Here is a 12449-nt window from a genome sequence, read left to right as displayed (position 1 = left end):
AACAGCTGGCTGCTCTCCCCTTTCCTTGGTAGGTCTCCCTCCATGTCTCCTTCACGCACCAGACATGACCTCTCCCTCTATTCCTGTCCAACCCTTTCTCCCTAATAATGGTCTCTCCCTCACATCTCTGCTGTAGTAATGACTGACTGTCCAACACAAGACTGCTGGTGAGAAACATGCACTGTCCATGTCTGGTCACCGCAGTTTGATGCTGTATATATTAACGACAGATGTATAATTGAGAGGCGGAATGGAAGGCTGGAGAGAGGGAGGGAGGGGGAACTGAATGTGATGGGCTGTGACTGGAGCTGTCAGGCGGCAGGGATAGGAGGCGTGTGGCGGCGAAGGTCAGCGCTTTAGCGGGAGATGTCTGTCACATGGTGACAGGAGAGATTAGGCCAGCCATTCTGCTGCTGCTCTGTCATCCCTGCCTGGCCTCCATACACACACACACACACACACACACACACACACACACACACACACACACACACACACACACACACCTGCTGGCCCGGCACTTTGAAGAAATGCAATTAAATTACAACCAAACAGAAGACTGTGCCAACAGTCCCTTTCCTGCTTTAATCTGACAGACGACTAGGAAGTGTGGATGGCTGGATGAGACACAGAATTGAATCAGGCGGGTTGGTGCTGGGTCGGAATGAAAGCTCTCCAGGACCACGGTTGGCTTCCAACGGGGGAGAGTAAGGTCTAGTTGTTCTTGGTAAGGAATGGGGTGCTGACTCTTACCCTGGCGATGCAGTACTCCCGGGGGTTCTCCTTCTCCAGCCCGTACTTCTCCAGGGCCTCCACCACAGCAAAGTCTGCCATGTCTGTAGTGGACAGCAGGATGGTCTTATAAGGGATGTTGGGCTTCAGACTGTCTGCATAGATCCTCAACGTCCCCCCTAAGAGACAGAAACAGGAGTTACACACACAGCACGTGACACATTCATTTTATTACGCCACATCTGTACTCAATAGATTTTGTTCTCCTTTTGCAGAAGTATTCCACATAGCAGCATACCTCACCATCAGCACTCTGTCACACACTTTCATTTCTCTCTCTATCAGACTGGCTCTGAGTTAACAGACAGGGCTAAAGGTCTAGGATGCTTGCCCATTTCACACAGGGCTTTACTCCTCTGGACTGGGACCAGAGAGAGAGAGAGAGAGAGAGAGACTGAGAAGGAGGTTTATATCCGTGTCAGACAGAGGGGATTTTAGCTGGGAGTGAACCAGCAGACCAGACCAGAGGGTTTATGGTTCAGGCCTCCAGATTACATAACAGCTGAGGTCTGGATATCACTCAATAGGAGAAAGTCTGAGAAGTTGATGCTGGATAGTATTATTTATTTTTAAATGCAGGTACAGCCTTTGTTCAAACAAACTTCCAGAAGTAATCAAGGCACTCTCCTGTAGTGAAAAAATGTCTTTAATGTACTACAGCTAGGCAGGGCAAAAATAATAAAAACGACTCGCAGCTACAACAGCCTTCATCAGGGTGACAAAGAACAGTGGTGGACAAACACGTTTATATCACAACTCTCACAGGAAGTGACTCAATTCATTACCATATGTAATTGATAAAGGAAACAAGCTTGGGGGACACACACACACTCAAGATACAAAGAGGAACAAAATAAACATGGGATAATGAGAAAGCAACACCACAAAAATCATAAAAGGAAAAAACAAACTGTGTACACAAGCTCATGTTAGCAAACTTTTGAATAGAGAACATTTTTTACCTAAAAAGAAAAATTACCCAATACTACCACCAACATCGATCGTAGACCAGCATCAAATTCTAAAGGAATATTCACATGAAGGTTTGGTACAAACAACAGCCTTACAATACCATGGCAAGGTCAGCCTCCCAGGTGCAAGATGCCATTCCTAAACCTCGTTTTCAAACAAGTCCACCATTTTCCCAGTTAACAACAATGTTTTGTCTTAATGCCTTCACCAAAAAAGAATTCTCACGATGTCGATAAACTACTTGAATAAGGTGTACAGAGGTAATCTCACTACAAGAAAATGAAGCCATAAAAAGGCTTTCTGAAAATGACAACTTTCAATGTGACAGAGGGACAGATATTTCATGGGGGAGGGACAAATATGAGCAGAAAGCCTATAGACAGCTCAACAACACTGACTATTACCTGCCTTTGGTTTCTAGCCTTTTGGAGAATATGAAATGAGAGTTGGGCGATATCTTGGGCCATGCCAAAGATGAACAGCGGACCACCAAGGGTGCGTTCGTAAATTCACTCTGGTTATCACAGAATTATCGGGACTCCCGAGTGGCGCAGTGATCTAAGGCACTGCATCGCAGTTGCTAGTTGTGCCACTAGAGATCCTGGTTCGAGTCCAGGCTCTGTCGCAGCCGGCCGCGACCCGGAGACCCATCGGGCATTGTGTCAAGAAGCAGTGCGGCTTGGTTGGGTCGTGTTTTGGAGGACGCATGGCTCTCGACCTTTGCCTCTCCCGAGTCCGTACGGGAGTTGCAGCGATGAGACAATTGGATTAAAGGAAATTGGGGAGAAAAAGGGGTTAAAGAATTTTCTAAAGACCTCTCGTCTGAATGTGCCAGAGTGCGGAATAATTGACAAATTTACAAACGCTCAACACCCGTTGGATATGACCATGTCAGTAACCGCAGCACCAGTTAGTCACTAACGCTCTAGATAACCAGCTCTGCTAGGGCACGTAAAACGGTCAGTGAGGTTCTCTCATGTGTCTGGAAGTAGATAGCAAGCTAGACAACTTTAGCCAGTTGGCTTGGGTGTTCGACTGCCGTTGTGAGGTCAGAAAGCCCAGATCAACCCTACTCCTCGGCCAGAGCGTCCATTATGCGAAAACTCTGAACTTATGAACAGACAATCTAACAACGCTCTGAATTTATGAACCACCCAGAGCGCACTGACACACTGAAGGCAATTTACGAACACACCCTAATATTACTTTCTTCTCCCTGTCCATCCTAGGTTTGCAAGCTACTACATGTTACCAAAACTCCACAAGGATCCTCATAACCCTCCTGGAAGGCCAATCATAGGCAACAATGATACTATATCAGAGCATGCCTCCATGCATGTTGATTTCTACATTAAGCCTAGTGTCCAAACTCGTCTCTTTCCTTTAAGATTCCACTCACACTGAGCTCAAAGATGATGGACCTTCCTATTGGCTAACAATGGATGTTGAATCTCTTTACACCAATACTGTACACAATGACGGTCTGGAGGCTTTAAAGCATTATCTCCAACTGAGGCCAGAGGAAAGTACGCCCCCTGCTGACTTTCTCCTTCAATTAACACATTTTCCATGTATTTAATTTTTTTAGTTGGACCTTTAACTAGGCAAGTCAGTTAAGAACAAATTCGCTAAACAACATTTTCCTTTTCCAGGACAAGCTCTTCAGACAACAGAAGGGGACTGCTATGGGGGCTTGAGTTGCTCCAAACTATGCAAACGTATTTATGGGACTTTGGGAATAGAAGTTTATTCTCTGTTCTGCTAACATTTTTTTTTTTTTTTTTTACAAAATGGTATGGCAGATACATTTTTTGTGTTCTCTGGAACCGAAAATGAATTGTTATAATTCCATAAATAGGTTAATTCCCTCAATGAGAATTTGAAACTGAGTTTCGAATACAGTCAAATAGAAATGTACTTTCTGGATCTGAAAATCTTAACTCGGATGGCTCACTCCACACCAACACTTCCAAGGAAAGTATGCACTGCAATACTATGGTCAGGGCAGACAGTTTTCACACAGCCAGTCTGATTAGGAACATTCCCTTCAGACAATTTCAATTCAAAAGCTGCGCCGTATTTGTTGACAGGGAGGAGGATTGAGGAAAAAGGTGTGGAAATGCATTCTAGGTTTCAGCAACAGGGAAACAAACCTAGTGTTAAACAAGTCTCTCACCAAAGCTAAATCTCTGGAAAGAGAAAGACTTCTCAAAACACACCCACAGGCTTCAAACCCCCAAAACCAATCTACTCTCTGACCCGCCACAGCCAGGAGGAACACAGGGTTCGGGATATCATTAAACACAATTGGAGCATCATTGAAAGTGATCCTAGTCGATGTAATGTGTTCACTGAACCCCCAGCATTGTCTTACAGAACAGCCCCTACCCTCAAGGATGCGTTGGTGCGCAGCGACCTCACCCCCGTAACTAAGCCAAGTTGGCTCCACAAGCAACTTCCCATGTGGTAACTGCAATCACATTGGAAAAACAAATCCGTTCAGAGACCTAGAATCTGTCAAGTGCAACACTACATGTGTTGATGTAGTGGCTGGAGTTCCCATGTGGGTTCTTTTACATAGGACGTAGTAAGAGAAGGCTCAAGGACAGGGATCTTTAGAATAAGGGCCACTGTATTGCCAGGTCTAAATTAGGAAATTAAGTATTCTCCCTTCCTGTAAGAGATGTTGAATTTTTTGGTTCTTCATTTTGTTGTTCTCTATTCAGAAGTTTGCTAACATGAGCTCGTATAGTTTGTTTTTTCCTTTTATGATATTGCATTTCATTTGTGGTGTTGCGATATAAACGTGTTTGTCCACCACTGTTCTTTGTCACCCTGATGAAGGCTGTTGTAGCTGCGACGAGTCGTTTTTATTATTTTTGCCCTGCCTAGCCGTAGTACATTAAAGACTTTTACATTTTTTCACTACATGAGTGCCTTGATTACTTCTGGAAGTTTGTTTGCACAACGGCAGTTTACTATCCAGCGTCAACTTCTGTTAGTTCTATAGTATTTTATCCCGTGATCAAAGAGCACCTCATGGATTAACTATAAACCAAAGAAGCCCTCCCCTCGTGTGCCTCTAAGAAGCTAGTCTAAGTAAAGAAGTGGCCAGAGGCAGAAAGTTGCCCCTAACCTCAGATCTAGGATCAGATTAAACTAGATTAAAAACAAATGTTTTTACTTCTTCTAAACAACACTTGAGATCAACGCATTTTTAAAACAGTTATGTCACAGCTTCACCACTTGACCAAAACAGATTTGGGATACAGAGTTCAGGCTGCCAAAGAAAAACTATGGAGGGAGGAAAAAAAGAAACTCCTGCAGACATTTTTGGTGTTCCTCCCATGGTTGGCAGAGGGCTGTAAGCCATTGGGAACAAGATTTGAGGCCTGGCAGTGCCAGCCAGTGTGTGGTGTTCACTGAGGACATGGGCTAAAGCGGATTAGAGTGGCCCCCTGCTCTGTCTGGCCCAGGCCTTATGTAATTACAGTATGGAGACCGGGCGTTCTCTACTGGCAACAAATAGGACCGGGACCAGAGACAATGGCTTTGGACTGGCCTATAGGCATATCTCGCTCTCTCACACACTCTAAAAACGGCTTACCTATCACAGCGTCCTATTCAAATAAAAGTAACACATTTTAAATTGATAGATCCAGGAGTCCCAGGACCCTACCCGAGTCTGGCCTGCCGTCGCTGCTGCGGAACTCCTGCATCCTCTTCTCCAGTTTCTGCTGCCGCCTCCTCTTCATCACCACCTCTGGGTTAGAGATGGTCCTGGTGAAGCTGTTCTCCGGCATGTCCTTGTACACCTCTGCTGCCAGTCTGGAGTTCTCTCTGGAGGAGCAGGAGAAACACAACACTCAGAAGTACTCCACTGTAAACCTAATCACAGAAATATATTTACTTTACCATGCAGATTACTTCTAGAGAGATAGAGATAGATAGATAAAGCTACAAGTGACATTGCCCTCCTTACCCATCTTCTCTGTTCAGTGCTTGCTCATCTCCATCCGGAATGTGAGCTTCCTTCTCTCTCTTCTTCTCCTTCTTCTTCTCTTTCTTGGACAGTGTCCGTTTGAAGTTCTGGATTACTCCCTCCTTCTCCCTCTCCGGCCCGTTGCTCTGCATCTTCTGTTGCGAGAGAGAACAAGAGAAAGACAAGGGGAAAGGTTACGATAGGTGAGAGGGTGTGAGGTTTGTTACTAAGTGTTTTATTAAGGCGATCAGTGGTATTAGGGGGCCCCAGAGGGGGACCGGCTGGGCTGAGGCCTTAGGACTCAGTAGCCCTAGGCCTCCACACAGAGTTGAAACGGGGCCTACTTAACACCTAGAGCTTGAGGCCTAGGGGTCTGGGCACCACTCTACCAGCTAGCCAAATAAAACCATCAGCCGACTTGGCCATAGAAAGCAGAGAGAGCGAGTGCCTTTTCAGAGGGGATCAGTTAGAGTCTAAATCCCCATAAAGCATTAGATGTGTTAAAACCTTCCAGTGTTCCAGAACTGCCCTGTCAAATGGCTGAGCAGGGGACTCTTCTGAGAAGAGTGCATCTCTTTCCACTCCCCAAAAGCACTCCTGATCTATCACTCACTCACACACGCTCACACATTTCAGCCTAAAAGCCTTTTGGGGAGCCCTCTATGTACCTCTAGTAGCAGATGCTTTTAGGAGGCGAGGAGAGGTGCTGCCACTAAGAGGAGATAAGTGTAGTTTAAGATCTGCTTCCCCTGTGATGACTGGAGTGACGAGTTAGAAGACCCATTCAGACTGGGTAGGAGAATTGTGTGTGTTTTATAGCTCTTTACTGCTCCCCTGGGCAGAGGTGGTTGATTATCCTCACACTGGTCAGAGTGTAGCCACTCATCCCAGAAGATGAAAAACGCATAACTCATTCACATCTCACACACACAAACGCCCCCCCACACACACACACTACAGTTTTTTTTTTTTTATCCGGGGCCAGGGGGAGAACCACATATTTGGCTGAGGAAATGGAGAGCGCTTCGGGGAGCCGGGGTACTCGAGGTCAAGTGGTCCAGTATAAAATAAAACAGTTGCATCTCTCTAGGGTGCTAAAAAGCACTAAAGATGTCTCGGCGCAGGAGGCACTTCATTGTATCAGAGCCAGAAGTCTCGGCGCAGGAGGCACCTCATTGTATCAGAGCCAGAAGTCTCGGCGCAGGAGGCACCTCATTGTATCAGAGCCAGAAGTCTCGGCGCAGGAGGCACCTCATTGTATCAGAGCCAGAAGTCTCGGCGCAGGAGGCACCTCATTGTATCAGAGCCAGAAGTCTCGGCGCAGGAGGCACCTCATTGTATCAGAGCCAGAAGTCTCGGCGCAGGAGGCACCTCATTGTATCAGAGCCAGAAGTCTCGGCGCAGGAGGCACCTCATTGTATCAGAGCCAGAAGTCTCGGCGCAGGAGGCACTTCATTGTATCAGAGCCAGGATGCACATCAACAAATTGAGCAGTCAGTTCCTATGATCCTCTAATGAAATATAGACTAACAAGATCATAGCAGTGGACATGATGGTTGGGTATTTAGTTACAGTTCTACAGAGGCAATCTGATAGTGTTATCATAGCAGAGGTCCTGCTGTGCAGCAGTTTTGAGTCATTTCACTGATGGCCACATCTTAGAATAGACTGGGTCCATTATTATTATCTAATGATGTAACAGACATTCACAGGAATCCCCAAATCACACCATATAGCCCAGTACTTGGGCTATATGGTACCTTTTTGGAATCCAAGATGGCGTAGCAGTCAGACGTCTTTTGTCTTTGTCCTGTCGTGTCCCTTGTATATATCTTGTATACATCTTTTTACATCTTTTTCTTCGCATATTTTGCAAATATTTAACTAAACCTCAACTTCTAAATACTCTCCTGCAACCTGCCTCACCCATTGTGGCGTGGATCTGTTTTTTTCTAAAGTATTTCTATTTACTTCGGATCTGGAATCCCTCAACTGAAGCGAGCCAGCTAACTACCTACCAGCTATCAGTCAGCAAACCATTGCTAGCGGTCATCACCTAACCTTTAGCTCGGAAAGCTCTCGCCAGTTCGAACAACGTGACTCAAACCAAAGCATAACGGACCTATATATATATATTTTTTAAAATACATTTTCTCTCTCCATATCCCCGGATTCCTACCGCAAACTCTGAACATTTTCATCTGGATCGTCACAACTAGCTAACCTCAATCCTGGGTGACTACTCCTGGCTAGCGTTTCCATCCCGGAGAAAGCACCAATTAGCCTGAAGCTAGCCCGGCCAGGGATCCTGCGCTACCACCGAAGCCCACTCCTGGGCTACAATATCCGGACCCCTTCTACTGCCGGTACGGGGCACGGAACCCCGCCGAACATGACTGGAACACCGACATAATCTGTCAGAGGATTCCAACAGGCCCCTCAGGCGTGACGTCCGCTGAAGGCCCATTCTGCTAACCGCGGCCTGCTAGCTACCTAGAGCTACTTGGAACCCTACTAATCCCACGACAGGTCTATCGACGTCCCCCAAAGGCCAACTTGCTAGCCCCGGTCTGCTAACTGCTAGCCCCGGTCTGCTAACTGCTAGCCCCGGTCTGCTAACTGCTAGCCCCGGTCTGCTAACTGCTAGCCTGTTTAGCCCTGGCCTACTAACTGCTAGCTTGTTAGCGTCGGCCTGCTAACTGTCTGAATCGCCGTGTCCCCAGTCAGCCCAACCACTCACTGGACCCATATGTTCACTTGGCTATGCATGCCTCTCTCTAATATCAATATGCCTCATCCATTACTGTCCTGGTTAATGATTACTGTCTTATTTCACTGTAGAGCCTCTAGCCCTGCTCAATATGCCTTAACCAACCATGTTGTTCCACCTCCTACATATGCAATGACATCTGGTTTAAACGTCTCTAGAGACTATATCTCTCTCATCATTACTCAATGCCTTGGTTTACCTCCAATGTACTCACATCCTACCTTACCTTTGTCTGTACACTATGCCTTGAATCTATGCTATCATGCCCAGAAACCTGCTCCTTTTACTCTCTGTTCCGAACGTGCTAGACGGCCAGTTCGTATAGCATTTAGCCATACCCTTATCCTACTTCTCCTCTGTTCTTCTGGTGATGTAGAGGTTAATCCAGGTCCACTCCCACTCCCCAGGTGCTCTCATTTGTTGACTTCTGTAACCATAAAAGCCTTGGTTTCATGCATGTTAACATTAGAAGCCTACTCCCTAAGTTTGTTTTATTCACTGCTTTAGCACACTCTGCCAACCCGGATGTCTTAGCCGTGTCTGAATCCTGGCTTAGGAAAACCACCAAAAACCCTGAAATCTCCATCGCTAACTATAACATTTTCCGCCAAGATAGAACTGCCAAAGGGGGCGGTGTTGCAATCTACCGCAAAGATAGCCTGCAGAGTTCTGTATTACTATCCAAGTCTGTACCCAAACAATTCGAGCTTCTACTTCTAAAAATTCACCTTTCCAGAAACAAGTCTCTCACTGTTGCCGCTTGCTATAGACCTCCCTCTGCCCCCAGCTGTGCCCTCGATACCATATGTGAATTGATTGCCCCATCTATCTTCTGAGCTCGTGCTACTAGGTGACCTAAACTGGGACATGTTTAACACCCCGGCCATCCTACAATCTAAGCTTGACGCCCTCAATCTCACACAAATTATCAATGAACCTATCAGGTACAACTCCAAATCCGTAAACACGGGCACCCTCATAGATGTCATCCTAACTAACTCGCCCTCCAAATACACCTCCACTGTTTTCAATCAAGATCTCAGCGATCACTGCCTCATTGCCTGCATCCGTAATGAGTTTGCGACCAAACGACCACCCCTCATCACTGTCAAACGCTCCCTAAAACATTTCTGCGAGCAGGCCTTTCTAAAAGACCTGGCCGGGGTATTCTGGAATGACAGTGACCTCATCCCGTCAGTAGACGATGCCTGGCTATTCTTTAAAAGTGCCTTCCTCACCATCTTAAATAAGCATGCCCCATTCAAAAAAAATTGAACTAGGAATAGATTTAGTCCTTGGTTCACTCCAGACCTGTCTGCACTTGACCAGCACAAAAACATCCTGTGGCGTTCTGCATTAGCATCGAATAGCCCCCGTGATATGCAACTTTTCAAGGAAGTTAGGAACAAATATACACAGGCAGTTAGGAAAGCTAAGGCTAGCTTTTTCAAACAAATTTGCATCCTGTAGTACTAACTGAAAAAAGTTCTGGGACACTAAAGTCCATGGAGAATAAGAGCAACTCCTCCCAGCTGCCCACTGCTCTGAGGCAAGGAAACACTTACCACCGATAAATCCACTATAATTGAGAATTTCAATAAGCATTTCTCTACGGCTGGCCATGCTTTCCACCTGGCTAACCCTACCCCGGTCAACTGCCCGGCAGCCTCCACAGCATCCCGCCAAAGCCCCCACCGTTTCTCCTTTACCCAAATCCAGATAGCTGATGTTCTGAAAGAGCTGCAAAATCTGGACCCATACAAATTCAGCCGGGCTAGACAATCTGGAGCCTCTCTTTCTAAAATTATCTGCCGAAATTGTTGCAACCCCTATTACTAGCCTGTTCAACCTCTTTCGTATTGTCTGAGATTCCCAAAGATTGGAAAGCTGCGGCGGTCATCCCCCTCTTCAAAGGGGGTGACACTCTAGACCAGTGGTTCTTAACCTGGGTTCGATCGAACCCCAGGGGTTCGGTGAGTCAGTCTCAGGGGTTCGGCGGAGGTCAAGACACACACCCGACTCATATGATTCGTGATGACACGCCCCGCTTGGCCAACATTGGCTGCAGATGATCACGCAACATTGCTTGGCCTATCTGTGCTGCAGGGAATTTGGCGCGCTCAGTAGTCGAATTGTGACTGTCGTGATGGTACGTCGTGTGATTTCTTTCTTAATATTTTAATCCCTTCATACTAACTATGTCGAGCAAAAAAAGAAAGTGGTCGGACGAATATGTACAATATGGATTCACATGTATAACGGAACGTGATGAGAGTCAGCGTCCTAACTGCATGATTTGCAATGCCAAGTTGAGCAATTCTAGTCTAGCACCGGCAAAACTAAGAGAACACTTCCTTAAGCTGCATGGAGATGGACAATACAAGAACACAACGCTCGCTGAATTCAAGGTGAAGAGAGCCATTTTTCCAATTAAGAAGGGTTCGGTGAATGCACATATGAAACTGGTGGGGGTCAGTACCTCCAACAAGGTTAAGAACCACTGCTCTAGACCCAAACTGCTACAGACCCAAATCTATCCTACCCTGTCTTTCTAAGGTCTTCGAAAGCCAAGTTAAAAAGATTACCAACCATTTCGAATCCCACCGTACCTTCTCCGCTTTGCAATCTGTTTTCAGAGCTGGTCATGGGTGCACCTCAGCCACGCTCAAGGTCCTAAACTACATCATAACCACCATCGATAATAGACATTACTGTGCAGCCGTATTCACCGACCTGGCCAAGGCTTTCGACTCTGTCAATCACCACATTCTTATTGGCAGACTCGACAGCCTTGGTTTCTCAAATGATTGCCTCGCCTGGTTCACCAACTACTTCTCTGATAGAGTTCAGTGTGTCAAATCGGAGGGCCTGTTGTCCGGACCTCTGGCGGTCTATATGGGGGTGCCACAGGGTTCAATTCTCAGGCCGACTCTCTTCTCTGTATACATCAATGATGTTGCTCTTGCTGCTGGTGATTCTCTGATCCACCTCTACGCAGACGACACCATTCTGTATACTTCTGGCCCCTCTTTGGACACTGTGTTAACTAACCTCCAGATGAGCTTCAATGCCATACAAGTCTCCTTCCGTGGCCTCCAACTGCTCTTAAACGCAAATAAAACTAAATGCATGCTATTCAATCGATCACTGCCCGCACCTGCTCTGACTTAGAATACGTGGACAACTACAAATACCTAGGTGGCTGGTTAGACTGTAAACTCTCCTTCCAGACTAACATTAAGCATCTCCAATCCAAAATTAAATCTAGAATCGGCTTCCTATTTCGCAACAACGCATCCTTCACTCATGCTGCCAAACATACCCTCGTAAAACTGACCATCCTACCGATCCTCAACTTCGGTGACGTCATCTATAAAATAGCCTCCAACACTCTACTCAACAAACTGGATGCAGTCTATCACAGTGCCATCCGTTTTGTCACCAAAGCCCCATACACTACCCACCATTGTGACTTTGGTTGGCCCTCGTTGGTTGGCCCTTGCTTCATACACGTCGTCAAACCCACTGGCTACAGGTTATCTACAAGTCTCTGCTAGGTAAAGCCCCACCTTATCTCAGCTCACTGGTCACCATAGCAGCACCCACTCGTAGCACGCGCTCCAGCAGGTATATCTCACTGGTCACCCCCAAAGCCAATTCCTCCTTTGGTCGTCTTTCCTTCCAGTTCTCTGCTGCCAATGACTGGAACGAACTGCAAAAATCTGTGAAGCTGGAGACTCATATCTCCCTCACTAGCTTTAAGCACCAGCTGTCTGAGCAGCTCACAGATCACTGCACCTGTACATTACCCATCTGTAAATAGCCCATCCAACTACCTCATCACTATACTGTATTTATTTATTTATCTTGCTCCTTTGCACCCCAGTATCGCTACTTGCACATTAATCTTCTGCACATCTACCATTCCAGTGT

General features: G+C 46.3%; 1 protein-coding gene across 13 annotated transcripts in view; it reads right to left on the bottom strand.

The window, feature by feature from the left end:
• The window catches only part of afdna (afadin, adherens junction formation factor a), a 132814-nt gene that overhangs the window by 60463 nt on the left and 59902 nt on the right, over positions 1-12449 (bottom strand). For all 13 annotated transcript variants that reach the window (XM_029752027.1, XM_029752031.1, XM_029752057.1 and 10 more), the window contains exons 4-6: positions 5747-5901; positions 5444-5604; positions 754-911 (exon numbers count right to left, since the gene is read on the bottom strand). In XM_029752027.1, the coding sequence (XP_029607887.1) occupies positions 754-911; positions 5444-5604; positions 5747-5901 (474 nt within the window). The remainder of the gene's footprint in view (positions 1-753; positions 912-5443; positions 5605-5746; positions 5902-12449) is intronic.

Source organism: Salmo trutta, chromosome 1 (assembly GCF_901001165.1).
Source record: "Salmo trutta chromosome 1, fSalTru1.1, whole genome shotgun sequence".
In the NCBI taxonomy this organism is placed as follows: domain Eukaryota; kingdom Metazoa; phylum Chordata; class Actinopteri; order Salmoniformes; family Salmonidae; genus Salmo; species Salmo trutta.
This window is presented reverse-complemented; position numbering and strand designations above follow the sequence as displayed.